The 26,723-nt window shown below is 38.9% G+C and overlaps 2 protein-coding genes across 3 annotated transcripts; one reads left to right on the forward strand and one right to left on the reverse strand.

Annotated features, from left to right (window-relative positions):
* Positions 1-753: 753 nt before the first annotated feature.
* Positions 754-17,159, reverse strand: mrasa (muscle RAS oncogene homolog a). Of its 2 annotated transcripts, none has more exons than XM_040148867.1 (6): positions 16,946-17,159; positions 7,854-8,108; positions 6,671-6,824; positions 4,913-5,012; positions 3,681-3,760; positions 754-2,054 (listed from the first exon to the last, which is right to left on the reverse strand). In XM_040148867.1, the coding sequence occupies exons 2-6, from the start codon at positions 8,044-8,046 to the stop codon at positions 1,955-1,957; spliced, it is 627 nt and encodes a 208-aa protein (XP_040004801.1). In that variant the 5' UTR covers positions 8,047-8,108; positions 16,946-17,159; the 3' UTR covers positions 754-1,954. The 2 variants fall into 2 exon arrangements, with proteins under 2 accessions (XP_040004801.1, XP_040004800.1); XM_040148866.1 differs by having other exon boundaries at positions 7,854-8,112.
* A 7,057-nt stretch (positions 17,160-24,216) lies between these two features.
* Positions 24,217-26,512, forward strand: LOC120801780 (nuclear factor 7, brain-like). Its single transcript, XM_040149013.1, has one exon. It carries the CDS (start codon positions 24,309-24,311, stop codon positions 25,692-25,694), a length of 1,386 nt encoding a protein of 461 aa, XP_040004947.1. The 5' UTR covers positions 24,217-24,308; the 3' UTR covers positions 25,695-26,512.
* Positions 26,513-26,723: the final 211 nt, after the last annotated feature.

A 26,723-nucleotide genomic window follows, 5' to 3' on the forward strand; every position in this document is an offset into this window, starting at 1 on the left:
ACGGTATTCATCCAGACAAAAAAAGTTGTCCACCGAAACTTTAGTGCGTTAACAGTACAAGCCATTTCATAGGTTATTAAATTGTACATTCCTATCCACCTCATGACTACAAACATGAATATACTGAATATTTTGTTGCTTCGAGTGTGTGGTTTCCTACAACTAAACATAGTCTGTAGCTCGGTTAACATGGCTTTAAGCCCTAGGAGCATCACATCTGCCTGTTCAGGAGGGCTTTCTAACTCTGATTTCCAGGGCTACAGTATATATCCCCAATCTGAAGGATTATTGTCCTTTACTGAGCATGTTTTAGCACATAGTCCTGAATTCAGTGGTGCAGTCTGAAAAGCCCCTAGATTGAAATAAAGTGACATCACATTATTTTGGTTAGTGGCCAGTGCAAATCAGCTTCTCCAGCCTGTTTCAGCTCTGAAACATGAAGCGCTCATTATACCTTATCTATTCCATTTCACTAAGAATTTCCTACAGATCCTTTGTAAAACAGCATTGAATTTGTTTACATTGCCACTTATAATTAGATTTTTTAATATCACAAATATAATTGTAATTTTCTGTATTTTTAGATACACAAAACTTTTGCTTAATATTATGTTAAGACTGAAAAGAATTTTTTTTTAATATATATATATACACACACACACACACATATATATACACACATATATATATATACACACATATATATACACACATATATATATATATATACATACATATATGTGTGTATGTGTATGTGTGTGTGCGTATGTGTAAAATCAAGGCTCTTGTTCATACATCATACATTACTGATGAAGACTGCACTCGTCTTGCCATTGAAGATGAATGAAGAGGCAGCCTAAACCAACCACAGTTATATTCAAATAATTGATGTAAAGTGGCTCTGATATACTTTCTGTTTTTCTGGGAAAATAATCCTTTATAAGAGTGTCTGTAAACATGGCTGCTGACACATCATTGTTGATAAAAACCCTGTTACATTTACATTAAAGTGTAACCGCATACACCGACCAATCTTAATCTCCTTTACAATTGTAATATTTTAACATGTATTAAACAAGTTGATATGGCCATAGCATTCACCTGTCAATCAATACACATTTTCTCAGCATCACGTCACATTTCTTTCACTTGCTATGACACGTCCTTCCATCCTCTCTGAACTGACATCTCGAAGCCAGAGCGTCACATGACCACAAGGTACACGCTACACTCACAGAACTGGCAGCTCACTCATCAACAACACCACACAAAACCTATTTTCAATACGAAAAAAATAACTGTCCCCGCTCTCATAATCATTCACTATGCCCTTATGATGTCCACTCTACAATGAGAGAACACAGACAACTAAAGACAACCTATCTAGAGATCACACAGGTGCTCTTCTCCAAGAAACTGTAGGAGTGTGAGGACAGAAAGGTGATGACCAGCAGGTTGTTGGCGGTCCATGAAACATGAGGTGCCATTTTGAGCCAGTTCCTCCCTTTTCCTTCCCTTTATGAAGAAAACAAAAGTTCCAATACCAAGGTGATTCTTATATCTGTCATTTTTCCTTAGAGTCTGTCGTCTTGTGCCACATTTGACAATAAATTCAAAAATTACACTTGATTGAGAAACAGTTTGGTGACACTGTTCTTCTGTGTTGAATACAGATGGGAGGGATCAAAAGATCGTCGAAGGGGACCATAAATTTAGGAGAAGAGGACATAGCACTCATTCCAAGGCATTGTGAAGGGCTGAGGGGACATCAGTCCAACATTACAGATTCACTTGTCCCTCTGTCCCTCTGAATCCATTCAGCCATTCATCGAAGCCCCCATCCCTTTTGTGCTCCAGTAGCTAACCACTGCTGGGGAGTTCCCTGACATCCAAAGGTATGTGAGTGTGCGTGTGGGTGTGTGTATGTTAAAAATGATAAAGAGGACAAGGGAGGTCACAATATGGCACAGTGGAACCTGTGGGAACCTGTGGAACGTTCTGCTCTCCACTTCATCTTCTTTTTCTTCTTCTGGTTCCGCTCTGGGACTTGCTGTCTGTGGGGGTGGAGAAGAAAGAAAAAAAAAAAAAAAAAACACAAAACAGAAAATATTTGACTGAATAATCTTAACTCAAAGTCTAGCGTTTTCCAACATCTTACACCGTAATAATCCAATAATCCTGCTGGCTCATAATGTTCAATTTACAATCATACAAGAGCAGTTTATTCAACTCAGTGGTCATTTTTTGTCAAAGATGGCGTTAAAGGAAAATAAGATTATTTGCTTTTCTTGCTGACAGTTAGATGTGAAGATTGATACCACTCTCATGTCCGTACAGGGGAATCTACAGCCAGCAGCCGGTTAGCCTAGCACAAAAACTGAAAAGAGGTGGAAACAGCAGGCCTGGCTCTTTACATCCCAACAACTTACTAATTCTATTGTTATATCTTGTTTGTTTACTCCATACAAAAACAAAAGAATGAAAACAACACATTGCGGTTTTGAGGGGGGTTAAGTGCTGGACGATTTCTTGGTTGGGCCCAGTAAATTCCTGGAGCCTTGTAGCCACTGTGAGGTTGCTGGTCAAGCTACGCTAAGCTACATATAGAGACATGAGAGTCGTACTGATCTTCTCATCTAACTCTTAGCAATAAAGCAAACAAACATGTTTCCCAAGATGTACTATTTATACTGTACGAACTATCCCATGAAATGTCTGTTCAGTCAGTTTTGGTGAGGGTGAACATGTGTCCATTATTCCTCCATGTTAAAGCATTTTTCCCTTTGTTTTGCAAATGTCACTTTTTAGTACTCTTGCCACATTGCATTTTTGCAGTGTCTGTAATTCCAGCAGCAACTATTGTAGATCACAGTCGTAGTGGCAGCTATACAAGTAAGCCACACTAAGTTTAGAACCCACAGTATGTATCACCTCTCAAGAGATTTTCCAGTGAATGTTCAAGGCAGCCGAAGGCAACTTACAGAAGTACAAATAGGATACACAATTTCCACCTGAACTGCTGATGCATCACTGAGAAAAAAACCCCACACTGTTTTATCCACTCCCCACACAAATGGCTTTCTACAGTCTGACCACCAGAGGGCAATGTTGATTCATCAATCTACTCCTCAGTTATGGTACATTACAGTAGTACAGAGTTTCCTCATGCGTTAGTTACAGGGCTGGCATATGCACTATGAGGACTCGCCACTACTCTGTGGTTGAGTTTCCTTTTACAAATACAGAGCTGAGCACAGCAGTCCTCCACTGCTATGAATTTGAGCTCAAGTCCTAAAATACTATGACATGACTAATTGTTGCTTATTGGTCCTTGAAACAAGAGAAGGCCTTAAAACAGGATATGACCACATAGAAATAATGGACATAAGCCAAATTCTTCTGAAATTACACGTGTCAAGACAGGAAATAGCTCTGGATTTTTTCTTTCCTCTTCCACTCTTCCTTAAAACAATTTCACTACCCTCACACACCACCGTAACCCTCTCTTAGTGCCTCTAACCGCTAAAAAAGTGAAATACACACTGGAAAGAAGGGGAAAAGGATGAGTTGAGACTATTTTGTTGTCCTGGAACAGTTAAACATTTATTACTTCAAGTGAATCTGTCTTACATTATCTTACAGAAATTAACCTTTCTAACGTTACCATATAAGTTAGTTACCTTATAACGCGGACCAGCTCATGAAAGGCTTTGTCCACATTCATTGGAGGATCCTTAGCACTTGTTTCGATATAAGTTATCTGAAGAAGCAAGCAGAAATATTAAAAATAAGTACATGTGGTATTTTGGAGTGGTATTAGTTGTTTACTTGACTTACAGGTCAATGACATATGACAGGACTAATCTGGTTGAATAACTATAAAAGAATTGTATAAATTATAGGAATTTACAGTATAGGGAGACATAATACAATTACCATTCAACTTTTAGAACCAAATGCTTTATAGTTGGGAAACAATAGGGTACAGGTACCTAATGGCCAGGAACTAGTAGAGAATCATATGAAGACAGAATAAGAATCAATGAAAAAAGATTTTAAAACACAGTTGCCCACAATCATTATTCAGTATCACTCCAGACAGAGACTGAGACAGATGTCACGACGCCAGGCTGCGTATGAACAACACAATTTGCAAAATTAAAAAGGGGCCCTTGAATCCAAAATAGAAAAGAAAAAAAAAACCAAACAGCATGACATAAAAAGTCCCAAGAAGTCGCATCCCTGGAACTGGAAAAACAGTATGTGTGTGGCACAGTGAGCTGTCATTGACCAAACTCATTCAACACCACAGAGACAAAGCAAACTCAGCAACTCTGAAACCTCTCACTGGGCCTGAAAGTTGAGGTTACATGATTGCACAGTATTGAATACAATGGACGCACAATAATAATCAAAATAAAAAGAGAAATATCCTGGATCCAATGTATGACCCTACAACATTTTTTGAAAAATATATTCCTGACAGTTAATACTCCTAGATAACAGAGTTAGTTTTCTCTCTTTACTTAGGGCAGATTTGAAGCCATGAGAGCAGTGATCTCTCCAAAACTGTTCACCATTCCCTGTTAAAGTTCATGTAATTTCTGATGCTGACCTTGTGTAATGAACAGTTCTCTCAGATCAGTGTAAATGGTGCATGATGTAAGGAAGGGATGTGTTTTTCAGATTGCAGTGAGCACAGCTTGTATCATACTATATCATTAAGGTTTTATTAAGCTTTGCAAACAATGATTTTTCCTTTCACTGCCGCTAGTATCTGCAGTGCACACAGGCAGTCTTTTACAAACCCAGCTAAAGATATGCACATTTAAAAAAAAAAAAAAAATCAGGTTGCTGCAGAAAGCTGCCAATAAGTCAAGGGCAAGTGCTTAAGGAAAGGTTCACTACTTACATTATGTTTTGCAGCCATCTCTTGGCCCTGGTCAGTGGTGACCTTTCTCAGATGGACCAGGTCCACTTTGTTTGCCACCAACACCATGGGGAAGGCCTCCCTGAGAGGAAAACAACACACAAGTGACACATACAACCTCAGGTACAACTTGCACTGGTTTTAAAGAAAAGAGAAGGTGCATCATGTGCAACACTAGTATACGGAATTTTCAAATTTTTGCAACAGCTAAATCTTCCAGAAAAGTGAGCTACAGTAGAGCATCACCACATATGGACAGACAGCAACTTGCTAAATTCTAGCTTCTATTTTTGTTCCATCTCAAGCTCACTTTTATTGGCTGTTGTCAGTCACTGTCAGAGAACAGATACTTCCCTCCTTTACAATTGACTTTCACAACACAACTGACAGGAATTTTGGAAACAAATCCAGTGTTCTGCCCAACTAGTCTGCAGCTTTAGGAAGGTCAAGCAAGGAAGAGACCCTGTTCCTTAATCACTCTTATCCTGAAAAATATGACAACGTTACCAGTTAATGCTGACTCAACCATTTCTGGTAAGTCATCAAAACTCAAATTGTCCGGACTGAGGCAGGCAAAGTTTGGCATTCTGTGAGGTTAAATGTTCTGCAATGACAAGATAGCATTAAGTAGTTACATATTTAGTATTTAGAATTTTAGTGTGTGTGGTGTATTTGTCCTTAAATGGGTCATGCACATGGACAAATCAGACCAAATCAGATGATGATATGATGGAGCTCACTGGGCCTTAAAAGTAATATCATACTGGGTCCAATTTCTGATAGTTGTATAATATTGGAGAGAAAAACTCAATTGAGCCAGCAAAATCACAGAAATTGAACTCAAAAGGCCAAAAAAACATTAGCAGTCAGAAGATCAGTCAGGTTGTAAACAAATCCCCAGTTTTACCATATTGTAAATGTCTATTACATCTGAGAGAGTTACTTCCTCTTTAGGTGACTTCCTGGTATGGCAATTTGATTTACTATAGTTACCTTAGTTGCACACCCACAGATTCTCAATGCAAAGGTTGATTGGATTGGGAATTTTAGGTGCATTCTCTTCTGTTTTCACTTCCTAATAATTTAGTTAAGATAACTGGGACAAATGTTGGGTTTATTTATATACAACCACTCTGATGATTGACTTTCCCAAACAGACTCATTCCAGATTTGTTTCAGTGTTCTTAGATCACAGCGATAACCTTGACGAAAAATTATGATCATAACCAATATATATAACTAAAAGAAAAAAAATAACACACTTGTTGAAAAAAAAAAAAAAGTTGCTCAAACAGAAAGGGGAAGCTAAGCAGATGTCATACCCTATTTCACCTCTGTAGTAATCAAAGAGGAGTTTTAAGTGTTTTAAGATCAAAATGTCATTTTAACTGGACAGGTTGGAATGATTTGTCACATTTCTCACACAGAAAAATGACCAGCTGGGTTTATTGTGCATGCCATCGTACACACAACTCATTTCCACTGCTTTCTCTGGGCTGGAGTTCTTGATTTTCTCACTCTCTCCCTAGAAAACTTGGGAAGATAGTTCTTTTCAAGAGAGTAAATATTGTGCAATTCAAGAGAGTTTCACCACCAATTTAAATGCGTGGTTTAAATTAATCATAACATAACATTGCCTCTGAGTCAATTAACACGAGTTTTGAATATACAGTTGGAATGCCCAAAACATTCCAAAATCATACCTCAATTTTACTTTGTTGAGTTTTTGCATGGACATACCTGTCTTTAACCCGTAGTATGAGTTGATGGAATCGGTCAACATGTTCAAAGCTGGCCTTGTCTGTCACAGAGAAGACTATGAGGAAGCCGTCTCCTGTCCTCATATACTGCTCTCTCATTGCACTGAACTCTTCCTGGCCAGCTGTGTCCAGCACTGGGTAGACGGAGGGACACAAATGTAATACTTTACATCATACAGCTGCAAACACAAGTGGGTAGAAAAAGGTGACAGTGCCTTTGTTTTATTTCTTATTGCACCACCTACACACCTGATTCAACTTGACAGTCAATTAAGTACCTATAAAGCATTTGATAAAGAGTTAAAGTTGTTCCAGATATTAACTGTACATATACACATACATACACACACATACATACATATATATTATATATATATATAATATACATATATATATAATATACATATATATATATATACACACACATAATATACATATATATATATACACATAATATACATATATACACATAATATACATATATATATATACACATAATATACATATACATACATATATATACATATATATACATACATAATATACATATATATACATACATAATATACATATATATACATACATATATATACATACATATATATACATACATATATATACACATACATATACATACATATATATACACATACATATACATACATATATATACACATACATATACATACATATATATACACATACATATATATACATACATATACATACATATACATACATATATATACATACATATATATACATACATATACATACATATATATACATACATATATATACATACATATATATACATATATATACATACATATATATACATATTATACATAATATGTATATTATACATAATATACATATATATACATAATATACATATTATACATAATATACATATTATACATAATATACATATATATATATATATATAATATATATTATATATATTATATAAAAAACTGTTAAACTGAGTTTTGCAACTTGTTTTCTATTTCTTTCCAGAGTTTTATATGTTTCCAGCATAAATTGAATACTTTATAGGGGCAAGGATACATAATTTCTCCCACATGCACCATAGCAGTGCTTTTTCCAAAATTCTCAGCTGCTATCTGGTTCATTTCACATACACATACTTTTCTACTCACCATCCAGTATTGCCCACTGCCCGTCTATCTCTGTGTGTTTTAGATATGAGTCCTCTATCGTGGGATCATAGTCTGGCACAAAGATCTTCTGGAAGAATTGGATGGTGAGGGCGCTCTTCCCAACACCACCATCCCCCACCACCACCAGCTTGTACGTTGGCAGGTTGTCACTTGGCACAGCGCTGGTTGCCATGTCTACCTCGACACTGGTGGTAAAGGTGGGAAGTAGGCTAGTAGGTGGCTTATGAGACACACCTGGCTGAAATGGAAGACAAAGAGAGGGAGAGAGAGAGAAAGAAAGACAAAAGGATATACAATAGAGAGGGGAGGGAGCAACAGACAGAGAGAGAGAGAGAGAGGTGTTAAGGTTCTTTGTTGCAGCTGCTTTTTCATCACCATGGAGATAACAGAACACAGCTAGGAGGTGTGGAGAGCAGAACGATGGAAAATAGAAAAAAAAAAATTGAGAAATGGCAAAATACAGAGTTCAGCATCATTGAAGTCCACGTAAACACATTTTTTCATAGCTGGGTATCAGTAAATTAGATTCTAAATTTTACCCAACAGAGAAAGACAACAAGAAAGTAAAAAGTTAAAGTGCAACAATTAATATTTTTTATTTCAACAAAAAAGTTGGTGTTTTACAGAGAAGTTAGTGTTTCCTAGTCCCTTTATTATACTCAGTCGTCTTGGAGCCAACATCTAACAGCCATTACTGGAGTTGCATCTTTTGGACACAACTGTCTTGAATTGAGTACTTATGCAAGATGTGCAGAAATAAAACCACAGATCCCCACAAAATGCTATGACAAGGCAAATAGCAAGATTAAGTCCACTCATAGTGCTAAAGGGCTACCTGACATTCTGATTTAATGACTTGTTTTGCTAATGTGATCATAAATGTTCATGTTTGTGGTGGACGTCAGCATGCTCAATATGAGGGGTAATCAGAGTAACCTATCATGTGTAATTTATTTTTTTTATTTAAAAAAGGAAAAACATTTTATCTATCATACTTACAACAAAAACTCAACTGGTTGAATTTGAGACATTGGACAGAGTTGACACTGTCCTTTTCCACCAGCCCCTTGTAAGACAAGCCTTAGCGTGACCGCAGCGTGCTGGGCTGTGATCATGTGTATTTCTACTGTGGCCTCAAAGAAGGGGTTAACCACATGGAACAACAACATTATAGTCCTGCTTCAGTATAACAAGGCAAAACTGTGATCGACCCCAACTTAGCTGTATCATTACACTAAACTGATTAGCGCGCAGGCATGCAAGCGTCTAGAGAGGAAGCATCATTTTTAGAGATCTGATTTATTCAGCTTTCAGCATTTCAGTTGCTTTAGTGTAACACAAGAGTCGCTCTGGTTTGGAGTTCTGCACCACTTCTGTATTCCTTACTTTCTGATCCACTTTCCTACGGTTATATTGGAGCAGTATGTGCCATCTTAACATATTACTAATAAACATTTCCTGCAGTTTCTGTTTCATATTAAAAGCTTCCAACTGGCAAACCGCAAAAGGCTTTTATTGAGACAGCTACAGGAAATGCAGAATTATTTGTCATCAAGACCAGTGCCTGAATGTTACTGTGTTAAAATAAAATACCCAATAAGATACTGATATTTTTAAATTTTTGTAAGCAGATTAGTTTCAAGAAAAAAATAAACAGCTGCCACAATATACCCGGTTGGACGAAGGCCTCTAGCCAACAGGCCTTATTGTCCTGTTGTATAGAAAACTACTTGCACCCTCTTTTTGGCTCTTTTTGGCCAAAATTTAGCCAGGAAACCTGGCTAAATTTTGTCTTCTCTCTCTGGCCTGCTATGACCACAGAACCAGCAGAGAAATATGATGGCTCCAGTCCGACACAGATGGGTAACTATAGTTTGTAATTATGGCTTTTTGGAAGAAAAAAAAAATAAATAAATCTTGTAACAGTAACAGCCTGAGAGGTTTAATGCAAGAGCATTCTTTCTACATAAGTGAAGTAGTGGCTCATAATAAAAAAAATCTACTTAAACATTTGCAAATGATGCAGATGCATTTCATACATGCAACCTAGGGGAACAGCTTGTACATTAATACAGTAAAACTGAATGGGTGAAATCATTAAGGCCAATGAGCTACTGTAGGAGCTTTAATATGTGTCATCCAATCTTATGCTGTTATGGCAAAAAGCTCACACCACAGCTGGCCACAATGCTGAGAGCTAGAGAAAGAATGGCAGACATGGGAGGGGAGCAAGACAAGAGCTGGAGAGGAGGGTGAGAGAAATCAGAAACAGAAGAGTGAGGGGGAGGAAAAAAGGTCACATGAGGACAAAGTTGACAGAGATGAAACATAATAGTGTTGAATTGATCCATAAACACAACTATTTTACTGTCTGCTTCCCATTTTTGGCCACTTTTTTTAGTCTTATTTAGCCTGCTGTGTGAAATTGACTGTTCTGTTTCCAGACATAATATGCTATGTAATGCTAAAACATGTTTATAATCATCTGATCAAGGGTGAAAAGTAGCAACCTGATCAGTAGGTAAATATTAAAATCAAAACACCACTCACCATGTGATTTTATTTCTTGACTGTCAACAACAACTTGCCCAGACTGGAACAGACTTGGTCTACCAATCACTCATGACAGTCAAATTCTAACCATAATAAGCCCATAAGTGGTATAGTGTATCCCCAAATTTGGTTAACCTAATCATGATCCAGCTTACCCTTAAAAAAAAAAAACAACCTTAAAAAACATATCTATGCTGGTTTGAGCTTATAAACTTGGTGGAATTCGAATTGTCAGTCAAATCAAATAAACTTCAAGGTATCCTGTAGAGTTTTTGACCACTAGTAGTGCTATTGTGCAAACTGTGGGCATGACCACAGTTTGTGAATATGCGTTGCAAGTGACACAAGCTATTCTACGGATTGAAGGTTGACAGCAGAGAAACGTAGTTACACAGCAAAAAAGGCAAATAAATAACAAGAAGAATGCAACCTAGCAAACATGAATGATAAGCAATTCATGAGTTATAATATTTGAAAAAAAAAAAAAAAAAAAAAAAAAAAAATCAGCTTTGCAAATGTTTTATGAGCAAGGAAATGCATTAATCAAAAAAAGACTGAATGTAAATAGGTGCTTTTCAATCGAGCTGTTTGGATGCACATTTTCAATTTGAGCATAAAAAAACCTGAGTGGAAACAGAAAATCTTGAAATATCGCAAAAAAGTTTACACTTGGGAGAGGTGGAAAAGTTGTTGTATCGATAACAGTGGGGGATAGAAATGTGCGTAAATTTGCATAAATTCGGGGGTTAGGAGCAGAGTTTTTTGCCTTTGAATCTCATGCTAGCACTAGCTTGATTTACAGAAGTATATTGTAGCTTTACATATATGCAATTGGTAGAGTTAAAGAAATGCAAACCACTAATACAATCATTTAAGTCCAGCCATGCAGTGTTAGTACAAATAGGAAATAAAACTTTTCTACTCAATCTCAATGTTAAACATTTAGATTTATAGATTTCAACAGATTTCATTAAACTGTAGCAACAGTCAAAAGCAGATTTAAAAACAAAACAAAAAAAACAAAAAAAAACACACACATTCACTCACTACTAGCATAACACTCCCACCACCCACCCACGCACCCATTCCTCCTTCATCCACCAGGAAACAGCTGTCAGCTGGCTAAAGTCCATCCTTTCCTGCCCAGCACAATAGAAGGAAGGAATATGTTTCCTTCCTTTCCAAAGCCAGCCAGCCAATCAATCAGTCTGCGGCAGTCAGCCTGCCAGGTTGGGCAAAGAATTTCTAAGCCAAATTCCTGATGTTGAAAAGCCTCTTCAGTCAGTTAGTTGGCTGGCTGTCACAACATTACAAAATAGGTGTCTAAGCCAGTATCCCATTTCAGAAGACACTGTCTTCGACAGATTTTCAATGCTGTGCAGAAAAACAAAAACAACAGCTTGAGAAGCACCATGAAATGACAGAGCCTACCACCAGTTGTGGTTTTCACACCAGTCATGGATGGTGTGTCCTAGCTGAAGCGAAGTCAGGTCACAACCTTGTTGGGTGTGTCAGCATTTCCCCCTGTGAGTCTCTTTGGTGGGGTACACAGTTCTCTGAAACATCACCGGTCTCAGCCTGTGAGACTAAAGTAATCTACTGACACCAGTTTAAACCAGATTCCTTTGGGAGTGGAAACTTTCTAAAGGAAATTTTACTATGTGTTCAGCCAAAGTTAGCCCTCTAACCAATGTGGCTTTACAAACCATGATGTTTCAGCGGGCCAACCAAGGCTGCAAAGGACATACTTACAGCATCATGAGCAACACTTAACTCATGTCCACACCAGTGTTTTTGAATCTTTTTGACCTTCCAATCACACCAAACTGGCATTTTCCACAGCTGAAAATTGAGGGGATAAATTAGAAATATAATATACTGTTGACAAGAGAAATGGAACTTGTACAACACAGGTATGTATAGCTGTCAACCCTCTCTGGCATGATCAAGTTCTTCTATGTAACAGCAATAAATAAATAAGCAAATTTTCTGACAGCTACAGCTCTGTATGTCAATAACTGACATGATGTAACAGAAGTGTTGTCATTAACATATTAATTTTTATTGATGTCACTCGACACCAAATGGCGCTTTGCTTAAAGGCCTAAATGCAGCAGTGCAGAAATTACTGTTAGCCTTGATTAAAAGGTAAGGGGTTTTCAAAAGATTTTTGTATAAATCTTATGAAATGCAAGATGTGTGAATGGATCAAAAAACACACAAACTGTGTGTTTTGCTACAGTGTATTGAAACAGAGAATAAGAGATGACAGAGAGTAGAAAAAAACAAACTGAGATTTAACCTGCTGAGTCCAGACAGATACTTTATCCGTCCATATCTATTGAAATAGTCAAGCCACTCATCCCCAGTCCTTAAGAGATGATGGTTGCAACGCACAATTTTGTTTGTGCCAAACAAAAACAGGAAGAAGAGAATTAACCTTCGGCCTGTTATTTTGGCCTTAACATGCAAGAGGCAAGCTGTTAGAAAAGGGACTGAAAATGATGATATTGACAGAGCCATGTTTGATGCATAAATAGTGTTTTCAAGAACCACAAAGCATGTGTTGTTTTACTAGAATCCTCGATGGAAGAGCTGATCTCTACGGCTATGGATAACCAGGATATATAAGTTTCTCTTCATCTATTGTGACAGCTACAAGACCAAAGACGAGCATCAACCAATTATGTATTCTGTCAATTTACTGCACATCTGTCTACATAGACACAGACTCTCTGGTGTGTGAATTTACATATAGATAGGTGAAGCTGGTGTGCTTTGAACCATATCTTTGTCTTCACTCCATAAAGACTCTATGGGCGCTTGAGAAGTGGCTAGTTGCTGCTTCGGGAAAGTATAAAGCAACTTCCCTCTTCACATGGGAACAAAGCAGCAACATAACTCACAGAACAGGAATAAGGAGGGACACGGTGCACACCCCAGCCTGTACTGTAGCACTGATATCAATACTCACTGATCATTAAGAAGAAGTGTTAAGATATAGTTCAGAGTTCACAATGTATCAAAGCTTCAAGTTTCTGTCATGTGACAAACTTTAGTCCAACTGCTCCTTTAATTTTTTTCTTGAATTGTAAACTGAAGTGATCTTTTTTTTTTTTTTTTTAACTTTGACTTATGAAACTCATTTAAGAAATGTACGGTTTGATTTCATGAATTGCTCTTGTAAACCAGAAAATATTTTTCCCTGAATGCTGAAACCCTGACTTTTTGGAGTTTTGGTTATTAGTAGAAGCAGGATTCTGGTTCTTGTCACCTAGACAACTGAAGTAAAAGCAGTAATTCTCTAAAAGGTGAACTAGGGCAAATACAAATGGACCCTAACATTTCCATATCAGCATCAATACTGGCAATAATCCCTAATAATGTAGTAAAAAAAATCAGACACATATTTTTATATTATATTATTATTGTTGTTATAGTTACTATTACTATCATTACTACAATTATTATTACTTCACCAAGCTCACCAAGATGACATCAAATTTACTTAGAAGATGTTTTCTGTACAAAACAATACCTCTAATATCGCTAGCATCTCCTTCACACATGTCCAAATTCACTGTGCAGTTAGATGCAATCTTCTCATCTGAGCCAGTGTCTTATTTTACAGGCTAGTTTCCTTCCTGAGACTGTATCAAACTGATGATTATTTGAGCAGCAGTAGGCTATGCTAATAATAATGTGTATTCAGATGTCTTTAAACTTGAGATGTCTTTGAACTCATTTCAACAAGTAATTTGCTATGTACTTTGTGCCTGTCTTACACAGGAACACATACATTGAAAATCTGCTATTTAATGTGGTAATTTCAGTTAATTTATTTCAGAAAAGGATGTAAGCAAAGTCAGACTGTCCCCCTCGTCACATTTCCTCAAACGATGACAGACTTAGCACCTAGACATTTAACACCCTGTGCAACATTTGGCTGAGAGGACAAAGTGCAAATAGCTAAATAGGTGGCTCTACAGCGGATCACATGACTATGGGTCATCACCAATGACTAACTTGGCAGTCTCCATTGTCACTGCATTGTTTGAGAACCCATTTAGCCATAACTGCATTGATACCTTTTTCATAAAACAACATTGTTTAAAGAATTCCTCTATAGATGAGGCTGCCATTCACACACAATTCTCGTACACAATCCAAAATATCGCACTAATGCACTGTGACTTGATGAGGGCATTTCCTAGTCTTTGGCTTCCATTCATTCGCTCTAATAATTTACTTTTTGGGGAATAGCAACCAGGCCACAGGATGTCATGACTGTACCCTTGCCAGGCATCAATGTCACTGAATGAACGATTAAGTACTTGATGTATGTGAACAACTGATTTCCAGTTGCATCTTGGAGAAAGATCAAATGCAATGAGGTAAGGACATAATGTCTTCTAAAAACTGAAGATCTAATGTATAATAGCGTTGGAATTACAACTTGAGTAACCTATTATTCAATTATTCACTGTAGTAAACACTTCTTACGGCCCCTTGAATTTGGCTGAAACATATATGAAAGCCCATTTCTGTAACCTGGAGACGGGACAGACGTATTGCTTCTTGCATTATTTTTATCTGTGCCCTCTGATGAAACTAGCATGAATATTACTTGACATTAGAAGTTAAAATATTACTTCATCATCACAATCATTTAATATACTGTACATCAAATGGCTAGTATGCAAATTTACAAGTGAAGGATACCTGGGTCAATACTTGAGGGGCAATTCAGTCAAACCCTTAAACCTGGCAGCAGAAACAATAGCCTCAAGCCCAAATGTTTGAATGAGTCCCAAAGCAGCATGCAAATATTCATATGAATGGAATATCATCCATTCAGTTTGAAAAATAAAGAAAATTCAGTAAGGGCAATGGGTATCAAAAGAAATGTAATATAGTTGAGTCAATGTGGTAACACTTTTTTGTACTATAGGTGTTCTGAATTACCCTTAAGAACTGACAATGACATTATTGCAAAGTAGTATTATAGCTAAGGTTTGACTGCTCCTGTCCCCACCTCAACGGGTAGGCCGAGATCAGTTGGGTTTGAAATAATAAGCTATACATACTGTATTATTATTTATCCTGGTCAGGTTCATGCCTTAATTACCACTCATATAGTTACATACATTCACACATATAAGGTGGAATGTCTTATCCTTTTGCTCTTCATTGGTTCAGGGGATATTCCCTTTGCCCAAAGGCACCTCAGGTAACGAGCAAAAGATCATCCATCATTTCTAACTGATTTCATTATTCAGTTTTGTCGGAGCCTAACTAAGCCTGCAACCTTCTGGTCATCAGCCTGCTATTCTGCACTATAGGCAAACCTTTTGTCACACTTTGAAATGTCAGGAATGTCACCTAGGTGAGACTGCCAATTTGAAGCTAAAAGGAATCGGTATTTTTAATAAAGGAGTAACACCAGGCTAGTACACATGCAACAGATCGCACAATGAGTTCTACTGGATGGGAAAAAACCACATCTACAAATCATCCAAATGGTAATTTCCCCCTGGTCAAAGGTCACAATTAAGCTTTCAGGAAATTGTGAAACAGTACGCAAAAGTCAGCTAACCATTACTCTCACAAGAATCGTCAGCAGCAGCAGCAACTGCAGGGTTTGACATTTCCATGAAGTTATGATGGAAGGATAAAGGCGGATCTGTACCCAGACAGCCAAATTATCTGGTGATTTCACTTTGCTATTAATAGTGATTAATGTGTGTGTTTATGAGTGTGTATATGTGCAGGCCTACTGTGTGTGTTTGTGCCTGTGAGTGTGTGTGTGTGTGTGTGTGTGTGTCTGTCTTTCTGGGGACTGACTGGTGCTTCTGAATGATCTCATCCTATGATTTGATACATGAAGAATCTCTCTGTTCTCTCTGTCCAGCTGTTAAATCTGCACACCACTTTCTCCTTCAGAGCTGGACACCACTGTGTGTACAGCCGTTAGATAGGGTGGTTAGTATATGTATAGTAGAAGGTTTCGTGTCCATTTCTGACAGACAAGAACAGACGAGCACTGTGGGGTTTTTTTTTTTTTTTCTCGTCCACTCGGGAAATTTTTTGACACACAGAGGCAAGGCCCGTCTATGAGTGCGTGCGTGCGTGTGTGTGTTTGTGTGAGTGTGAGTGAGAGAGAGAGAGAGACAGAGACAGACAGAGAGAAAGGCCATATGGAAAACCGACAGTAGCCGCCCCTGAATAGCAGATTTCGGTTGCTTCATCTCTCTCTTGAAGTTTGCATCAAAAAAAAGGAATTTCCGCAAACGGTTTACAGTCGTTTATGTTATTAATTAAAACGAGCCAACCAGTTCTGGCGGCTTAAAGCGTTGTCATTGGTCGAAATGATGACAGCTAGCTAGGCTACTGTAAGTTGTTGATATACTGAGAGTAGTTTCGAATTTTACATTAACGGTACGTGTTGCCCGCACTGTCCGTAAATACAGACTCACGCATTCCCGACCTCCTCGGTCTCAGCCAGGAAAGCTACTTACCAATATGAGCTCTGCTTTCGTGAACACAAAGAAACGTCCTCACGCCGACATATTCCTCCTCATCTTTTTCTGTCTCGGCTTCAAGCCACCGCCGCCCTTTCGCCGCAGATGGGAGTGTGCTCCCCACATCTGCGAAACAATACGTTGAGGAGCTAATCTTTGTACTGCAACAGCTGATGCTATATAGAAAAGCACCGGAGGGGTGAGCGCCGTTTCTGTTAGGACATGAAACGATTAAATGTCGGTTTTCAGTGTGACGTGATATCGGTATTCACGAGAAATCGGGGAGTGACCTGTTCATTTTCTTTCATAACACATTTCTAGCGTTCAATTTCTGAAATCTCACGAGGCTTTAAAAAAGTTCCCCTTTTTAGTGAAATGGACTGTTCCCTTATTTAGCGGACTTCTTTAAAGGGATAGTCATGTTAAATTAGCTGGTCCTAATTTAGGGGCAGTCAAATGGATTCATTGGGGGGGGGCGTGGAACGTGTGTGTCTGTGTGTCTGTTTTTAAGATGAAATCATTTCTATCTCAATCCTTCTAAATTATTGATAGACCTGCATTATGTCTAATCCAGTTAATATCGTTAATATCTAAGATTTTTCACACTTTTCAGATTTTTTTTTTCTCCCGTTTGCAATAATTAGTGAGCGCACCTGATACAACCCTCCTCAAAAAGCTGTGTGCCGCGGCAGAGGCTCTCCTGACACGGAGACCCTCAAATCTTGCGTATACATTTTTAATACACCGGGGACCACAGCAGAGGTGAGGTTTCAGCCGATCGGTTCTCGTTGCCAGGTTAGATTCTAGGTCACTGATTTATTCACTCTTCTGGGTCACTGTTGTAGCTTTCATTCGTCGGGTGGTTCCGCAGTTGTCCTCCCTTATAGCTAAAATGCATCCAATTTCATTTCCTGATCAAAGCATGCACTAAGAGGACTGGTATGAGTGTGAGAAGAATTTGACTGTTCATAGAGAGAAAAGCGCGGGTGTCACTAATGGCTCCGGTTCTGCTCAAGTGCCCCAGCAAACCATGAGAGAGTGACGGTGAGCCACAAACCCAGGACCCTGAAGCTGAAGCGGTGACATGGGATTTAGCCATCATCGATTATATTCTTTACACCCGTGCTTTTCCGACTTTGACGTGACAAAAAAGGCCTTTGCATCGTCAATGTATCACATGTAATATACATTTAACATGTTTCTCACGTGTAAAACAGTTCCAAATGTGAAAAATTTGCATGGAGGCCTATGTAATTCTCTCCTCTCTTTCCCGTGACGGAAATCCCCTGATATAAACCCATTACATTTTCATAAAGAAATGTTAGACACTGCATGTGAAACAACAATCCCACATGTAATGTCATATGTGAAACATCAATTCACATGTGGTTTATGAATTCACATACAGTATAAGCATACAGTACTTTTTGGCCATATATACAACATAGACATATGTGTGTTTTTTTTACAGAGGAACATTTATTCACCAGAAAAGAAAGAAAGTGGAAACTTTGATGTAATCATCTAGTACATATCTCATGATTACGACTTAGTTTCTTATGGTGAGACAAGACCCGATTTTTTTTATCTCAAAACCACAAGGTGTTAAGTCATAAATATGAGAGAACACCTCCATTTTTTTCCCCTTCGGTAACTCCATTGCACCTTTGTAGATTTTCTTAAGATTTCACGTGGAAAAATCACACAACACAGGCACATGCAGTTTTCAGACATTTTACGTATGAAAACAAAGGTAATCGTTAAACATAAAGTATATTCATTAACATATTTGTGACATTGCCTCTTCAGTGAACATGCTCAGGAAAAAAAGGATACGGCAATGCTCCCTTTGTTCGTTTTAGCTAGAGGTCAAAGAGACAGATAAGGATCTGATCGATCAGGAGAAAAGAGGGAGGTGTGTGTGTGTTGGTGTTTTTGTTTGTGTGTGTGTGCAATACAAAATGCTTGAGAGTGAAAGGGTAAAGAGAGGGAGAGAGGGAGTGGGTGTTCCTGAGACCAGATTTAGGGCAGATGCTGTAGGCCACAGTTTCATTTTGGTGAGCACAGCATCACTGTATACTATTTGTTTTACAAATTAAAAATTGATAATGAATCATTTCTGAGCAATCACATTCCTCATCTTAAAACTTATCCAGTAAACGGTTAGTAAATAATTTGATTACAAGTATTAGGGGTAATGAAACGGTGTAACTCTGACAGGCAATATCTGCAGTTACCTAATTCAAACAGAGACTGCCTTCTGAATTAGTTATTAATTACTCACAGTAGCAAGTAGCTACTTAAAAGACCTGCTTCCCAGAAACTTTTGGAGGCATATGGTTGTTTGCCAACAAATGAGTATTTTCTGAATCAACTCCAAGCCACAAGGAACAGAGTGCAAACACTTAGGAATGCTGATATTACATGAGATATATCTTTACTGATGTATTATTTAAAAAGAGATATGACTTAGTGTAGTGCACACACATACACACAAATGTAAGTATATGCTCAGAGAAACAAAATACACATGCACACAATTTCCACATTACTGGTAAGAGTGTTTATAATGCAGAAGTCCATCACCAGTAACTATCAGAGATGTGTGTGTGTACAGAGAGAGGGAGAGAAAGATGTATATAATTCAATTGAAATGAGGAAGAGTAAGCTCGATATGAGTTTTACCTTTGTAAATAATCCAGGCATTCAATGTTTTATAACTCACGTTACAGTGACTAAGTGATGGGAAATGAAGTGGTCTTTCCGTCTCAGTATGTTTGACCAGTATATCCAGTCCAATCTACTGTAGCTATTTAGAACCGTGTCCACATATACAGTACACACACCCATACAGCAAGAGAAAGAAAGAAGAATAATGAGCCAAGCAGTCATAACCAATGTCACATACATAATGTGGATTTTATCTTAGTTAACGGGAAAAAAAAACACTTCAGTAAACTACAGTTTAAAAACAAGACATGACCCAAAATAGGAAGTGAAGTGCAGAAAAATAGAGATACCTTTTGATCCACCACATGTGTAGAGGGTAACGATGCTTTCTGATAGTGAACGGAATAAAGGTGCACATCTGTACCAATTCAGGCTAAACTGTAGTACTCCAATACTGGAGTATTGCCTGAGACTGTAAGCCAAATAATAATAATGATAATAATAATAATGTGGGAAAGCTAACATGCTCAAAATTATAATGCTAACATGCTGATGTTTAGATGGTAATGTTTAGCAAAGCAGTGGTCTGACCAACAGACCACTGTAACACATATCCACAGAGCCATGGTGCTAGCGTGGCTGAAAACCTACCATTACCAGATCTTCAGATTACACTTCCTGCCGCGTCAGTGTGTTACAGTGTTGGCCAGCTGTAACGTATCAGAACAGAATCAAGAAGATCAACAGTTATAGTCGGTTAAGTTAGGGCGCTTTTCTTCCCCTCTCCGAAAGTTCATTTTTATACTGCTGGAAAAAGAAATGGAGCTATCCAGTACTATAAATTCTCCAGGTACGGAAGACCTTATAGTAAATCAAAGGTAAACAGGACATACTGCATATGTTGTCATCAGGTCAGCAGTGACACAAAAATCCTGTTTTTGTTTTCCCAGTAATGTTTATGTAGGGGTCAGAAGCTTGCCCTGTTCAATGTAAGGATCTATTGATTAGGCTTTGGAAGACTTGTAGGAAGCAATCAAGAGGTGCTGAATTGGTTGACTGGCTTACTGATTTCTTCATTCATTGAGAGGTCACTCAGCCGCATTGGACAGCAAGTTGATAGGATCTTAATTTGAGACTTGATTGCTTTGTGTCTCCTCCTCCTAATTTTTCTTCAGATGCTGCTAGTGTTTGTAGGGCGGGGTCAGACAGAGTGCAGCTCGAGCCTCTCTGATGGCAGCCCTACACCCACAGTCGCAGAAAGGCCAAATGATACGTTCATTTTTTTTTAATCCTTACAGGAAGAATTATAGCAATTGTACAATTTTTTATGTTGAATTTCTTCACAGATTGCAGTGTTCATCATGTCCACCTTGTGTAAGGTCCGTGTCATGGATCATTAAGCACCAGTGATGCCTGTGTGTGTTTGTCAGTATTTATGCACTGGCACATCCACAGTGTGTGCACATGCATCGATGTGTAAAGAAACACAAACTGAATCCAATGCAATGTCCAGCAAATAGCTCCCTTGAGCTCAAGGGATGCCTTCCAAAACATCTGACTCCTCCGCCACTTAACGTATGATCACATACACATATGAATGGAGCCTATAGGGATCAGACAGAATGCAGCGTGTATGAATTTAGTTTGTTTAGTTTATTGCATAAAGTGAAAGGTGCTGCCGGTGGTCTCGCTGCTGTCTCCAACCTGAAATCAGGAGAAAGAGTGTGCAAGAGGTCACTGATGCCACTGTCAGCTTTCAAAAAATGAAGTGCATGAATATTTTCCTGCAACCACAGGGATTTGGCCTCTTCCAGCATACATTGTGCTGAAGAGAGAAAACACTATGGAAATGGTTCCAGTCCACCGCAGGACTGACACATCTCTGTATGATGGTAATGATGAGAATGGCACATGAATGTCAATAACACACAAACTGGTTATGCTCCCTTGTATTATTGTGCTTTGTGCACTTATTTATTAAAGGTTCATATCTCAGAATAGAATAGAATAGAATAGAATAGGGGATTTTCTCTGTCTCTCTCTCTTCAGACACACACATACTACACACATAAACAAAGACATAAACTTCCATTGCCTCTTGCCTGTTTCCATGGAGACAGTAGTGAGCTGCTTCTTTCCACTAGGATCAGACCGTCTGATTTGATCACAATACATATGCACACACAACACACGCCTGTATGCACACACACTGTAAAGTGATACATTTTTCAGTTTTACCATATCAATCTGTACTACGATGACTGTTATACTGACCTACTTCAGGCTTATCCCGACGTGAACAAAGTGATTTATTATCATCAGTCTGCTGGTGTTATGTAGATAAATCTAATCATCTTTTCCTCTCTGTGTAAGCCTCTCATTTGTTATTTTCTGCAGTGGTTTCTCCTCTCCAGATCACTGCACACTATGTATTTTATGTGATGAAAGTGTTACTATCTTTTAAATAAGAGCATATTGAACGTGCATCAGCTTTATATTTATGTTTTAATGAAGAGATAGGGTAAAACACTGCAAGCCAGATATGAGTACAATGAGCTCAGAGGATTAAAAGGGTTTGGGAGGATAAAATGTACTTTTTGTTCAAATGGATAATATAATCTTACTTTACTGCAAGTTTTCATGATAATAATCATAATTCCTGTTGATGAAAACCCTCTGAATACGAAGCATCTTTACTGTTCCAGCAGTTGCACATTGTGATTTGAATTACTGACATTAGAGGTAAGTTAGATAGTCTAAGATACCGACGGTTTTCTCACTAGTGTTTTAAGCAACTGCACAACTTTCACTTCCTCCTCTATCAGTGCCGTGTGCAGCCAGTAACTAGTATGATTCTGTTCAAGGAAGATTGATGTTATGATTCTGTCTGCTATCCTCTGGACAACAACTATTCTATTCTATCTGCTTCTCTTACACATAAAATAACATATAATATACAGGTACACACTATAAAAAAATGAACCCTTTTTAACCAAAGTCACTCCAGTAACCTTAAATTACACATTTTACTTTTTCTTTTTAAATTTTATAATTTTTTTTATCCTTCTCTATTCTATTAAAAAAAAAAAATAGTTTTATTTAATTTCTCCTTAGAGGTAGAAGGGAATCCAAGGTTTCGAGGTTTCAACGTAGCCACAGTCTGGGTGGCTTGGTTCCCACTATGCAATATAATAAATAAACGAATAAGTAAGTAAGTAAGTAAATAAATAAATACACTGCTGAGTGAATCAAAGTGCAAATGATCTGTGATCTGGAGAGCTGTATTCAGTATTTGCCATAAAATTGAGAAATGTATAATTAGCAAGTAAGGGTTACACTTTTCTAAGCTCATGCCTTTGTCCAAGAACAACAGGGAGGGAAGCGTGCGAGCTCTGGCCGGCTCCAGCTGCCTTGCAGGTAAAAATCTACCTTTGTTCTGAGAAAAATTCGTCTGACGTATCTCACGTCTGACAATGGAGAAGTCAGTCTAGCACTGTGCCGTTACTCCGTTTTGTACAGTGTTATACTAGAAGTCTACAGTATTCTTTGATAGCACTCTGCTAAATATTTCATTATTTTTATTCCTTCTATTGGATTGAAGGAAATGTGACTGTACACTGAGAGAAATATCCCTGAGGCTGCTTTGGCATCTAGATTCTTGTGAAAAAATTATGCTCTGGTGCTGGATGTCTTGTTGTCAATATACAGTCCTTTAGCAGGTCCTTGTATATTCATTTTCTACTCAAAAGAAAGGGAATTGATAAAAAAAATAAAATAAAAAGGCTTATATCATTTTAACATCAAAACTTCCAGGTAATCCATCAATTTTCAATACCTGTTTACGCTGTGTGGGTTGGAGGGAGGCTGGAGCCCAGCTCACACTTGGGACAGGTTGCAACTCTATCGGGGACAACACTTACATTTTCACTTTATTTACATTTTCCGTAATTTGTTTTTTTTTTTTTTTTTTAATCGAAAGTGAACTAAAACTAAAAATTAGGCTCACTCTGTCTTCAGGAAGTCTTCGGCCCCCTTCACTTTTGGCACACTTCATTGCCACGACAATACAGAAAGCAGACAGCCAAGGCAACGCTGGAGTGGCTACGGGACAAGTCTATGGCTGTCCCAAGAGTGGCCCAGCCGAAGCCCAGACGCCAATCCCACAGAGCATCGGTGGAGAGACCTGAAGATGGCCGCTCGCAGAAGCTTCCCATCCAGTCTGGTGGGATCAACTGCCCGAATCCAGGTGTGCAAAGCTTGAGGACACACACCCAAGAAGACTCGAAGCTGTAACTGCTGCCACAGGGGGCTTCTACAAAGTCCTGAATTAAGGGTCGGAATACTTTTGTAAGTGAGAGATTTCAGTTTTTGATTTGAATAAATTGGCTATTTTTTTCTTGCCAGTGATTTATAACATGATTGAAGATACGGCGATCACGTTATTACCAGCAATGTGACTGTTTCATTCTAAGGGGCCCCATTCTGCAGGCCTGTGAACACACAACTTCATCTACAGCTCTGTCTCCTGGCACAACGGGCGCCTGCATTTCGCCATCCGCAGCAGTTGCTATGTGGCAGGAGAGAGCTGTGCTCCACAATCCAGCGCGCGGCGCGCTCCCCCTGAAGGGGGCGCTAGTCCGTCGGTCGTCGAGAATCTCGGGTCCACAAAGAGAAGCGGCGGCACGATAAAATGGCTTCCAGCTGGCCGGTCCCAGCTGCCGAGCTCTCCTGCCCGGTCTGCCAGAATGTCTTCAGAGATCCGGTTCTGCTTCCGTGCAGCCACAGCTTCTGTAACGACTGCGTGCGTTGCTGGTGGAGGACGAAAAAGATACGCCAGTGTCCCGTCTGCAAGGCGGTGTCGTCTCCGTCTAACACGCTGCCTCGGAACCTGGTGTTGAAGAATCTGTGCGAGGCTTTCTTACTGGAGGTGGAGTCCGGGGTCGTCTGCCGCCTGCACACCGAGAAGCTGAAGCTGTACTGTCTGGACCACCGGACGCCCGTGTGTCTTGTCTGCAGGGACTCCAGGCAGCACAGGGACCACAGATTCACACCCGTGGAAGAAGCCGCGGAGATCTACAGAGATGACCTCGTGGAAAGCCTGAAGCCTTTACGGGAGAAAGTGAAACTCTACAATGAAGTGAAAGCGAAATGGGAGAAGACGCAAGAAGGCATCCGGAATCAAGCCCAGGACACAGAGATGAAGGTGAGGGAGGAGTTCAGGGTGCTGCGGGAGTTCTTGGAGACGGAGGAGGAGGTCAGGATCGCGGCACTGAAGGAAGAAGGGGAGCTTAAAAGAAAGGTGATGCAGGACAAGATTGCCTGTTTGACCAGACAAATAAACGCTCTGGAAAGTACCATTAAAACCACAGAAGAAGGGCTGACACAGGAAGACACGTCGTTCCTGTTAAAAGCCAGTGCTTTAAAGGAAGAAGCTCAGCGCCCCCTGCCGGATGACCCACAGCAGGTCACGGGGGCTATGATCGACGTTGCCAAATACCTGGGAAATATGAGCTTCAGCGTCTGGTGCAAAATGAAGGAGATAGTGTCATACACCCCTGTAATCCTGAACCCCAACACCGCCCATGAAGAGCTCCACCTGTCGGAGTGTTTGACCAGTGTGAGATGTGGGCCAGCGCAGCCGCTTGCTTCAACCCCAGAGAGGATGGAGCAGCACCGCTGCGTCCTGGGGTTTGAGGGCTTCAGCGCAGGGAGTCACAGATGGGACGTGGAGGTTGGAGACAGTCCAGTATGGGCCCTGGGTGTGATAGCACAGGATGCTCAGAGGACGGGAAACATCCTGTCTGGGTTATGGATGGTGAGGTTCTGTCACGGTAAATTCCAAGCATTCTGCCCATCACGTCCAGTCTCTCTCCTCCCCCTGAAGGACAGGCCTCAGAGGGTCACAGTGCACCTGGACTGGGATGAAGGGACGCTGTCCTTTTCCGATCCGGATGCTGACACAGTTATACACACCTTCAGACACACATTCACCAAAAAACTCTTTCCCTACGTCAACACCTGGAATGACCTCCCACTGAAGATATTACCCCTGAAACTGTCTGTAATGATGACATAGCTGTTAGAGAATGACAGACAAGAGGATAAATGATTAAGAACCAATAAGAGAATTAAGGTGAAAATGATTTCGTGATGGATTTATTGATTTGTCTTGTAAGACAGATTTTTGTTTCAACTTTGTTTTTTGTTTTTTTAAATCTCTGTGAGGTTGTCATTGTAGCAACAAAAGTAATTTGATAAATAACATATTTGGAAAATGAAGGTTGTGAATACTGCAACATGAAAAACCTTTGTTGGCCTAAATTGTAGAAATATTAGCAGTATTTAATGGTAATTAAAGTATGGTCAGAGATGTGTTCAATGTAAAATATACTAAAAATGACCAAGTAATTGAAAGCATAGTGAGAGTGTCCTGTTATAACTATATTAATACTGTCAAAGTGCGAAACTGCAGAAGTATGAGTGTTCTTAACAGTGATCATGCACTGTCAAGGTGTTATTCAGCCATACTGCCAAGGCTACACAGGGGACCTTTTCCCACCAACCAACTGACAGCAATTAAATGTAACTTTGTAAGTTGCAAAGTTTGTCACTTTTGTTGTATTTGTATTTTCCTTTATCTTGCACTTCGTTGAAGTTTGTTGTGGTATCTTGGTGGTCAGGTAATTCAGCACTGAACAGTGCAGTGCACATACAATTTTGATTGATTGTAATTTTTCTGCTTTCTCTGCCGAACTGTTAGACTGTCTTTTATATTTCAAAAATCAAAATGTTTTTGGTTTGTTAAGATTTGACAGTTATTTGGTATGTAAGCATTTCAAATCTTTGCCCTCTCTTGCACCATGGTTGCCTTATTAAAACCTCTTCCACCTCTATATGCATAACTTTGAATCGATCCACTTATGTAGACATATAACTGTAAAAGAATATTTACAAAGCAATAAAGCATAATTTGCCTTGTGAATGAAAATGAAAGAGAAATATAAAACAAGTTTTCTGAAGAGTAAGTACTTGACAGGTAAATTCTGCTATTGCTCTATAACAAGTTACTGAATGATTATTTCCAGCTATGTTTATTAATTGTGTA

This window comes from Xiphias gladius, chromosome 16, assembly GCF_016859285.1.
Source record: "Xiphias gladius isolate SHS-SW01 ecotype Sanya breed wild chromosome 16, ASM1685928v1, whole genome shotgun sequence".
In the NCBI taxonomy this organism is placed as follows: domain Eukaryota; kingdom Metazoa; phylum Chordata; class Actinopteri; order Istiophoriformes; family Xiphiidae; genus Xiphias; species Xiphias gladius.

Excerpts from the sequence above, each read along its gene's own strand:
- mrasa (XM_040148867.1), bottom strand. The coding sequence starts at position 8,046 with ATGGCAACCAGCGCTGTGCCAAGTGACAACCTGCCAACGTACAAGCTG. Across the intron at positions 6,825-7,853 it reads GCAGTGGGCAATACTGGATG|TGCTGGACACAGCTGGCCAG; the intron begins GTGAGTAGAAAA and ends CCGTCTACCCAG. Across the intron at positions 2,055-3,680 it reads GAGCTGGTCCGCGTTATAAG|ACAGCAAGTCCCAGAGCGGA; the intron begins GTAACTAACTTA and ends CCACCCCCACAG.
- LOC120801780 (XM_040149013.1), top strand. The coding sequence starts at position 24,309 with ATGGCTTCCAGCTGGCCGGTCCCAGCTGCCGAGCTCTCCTGCCCGGTC.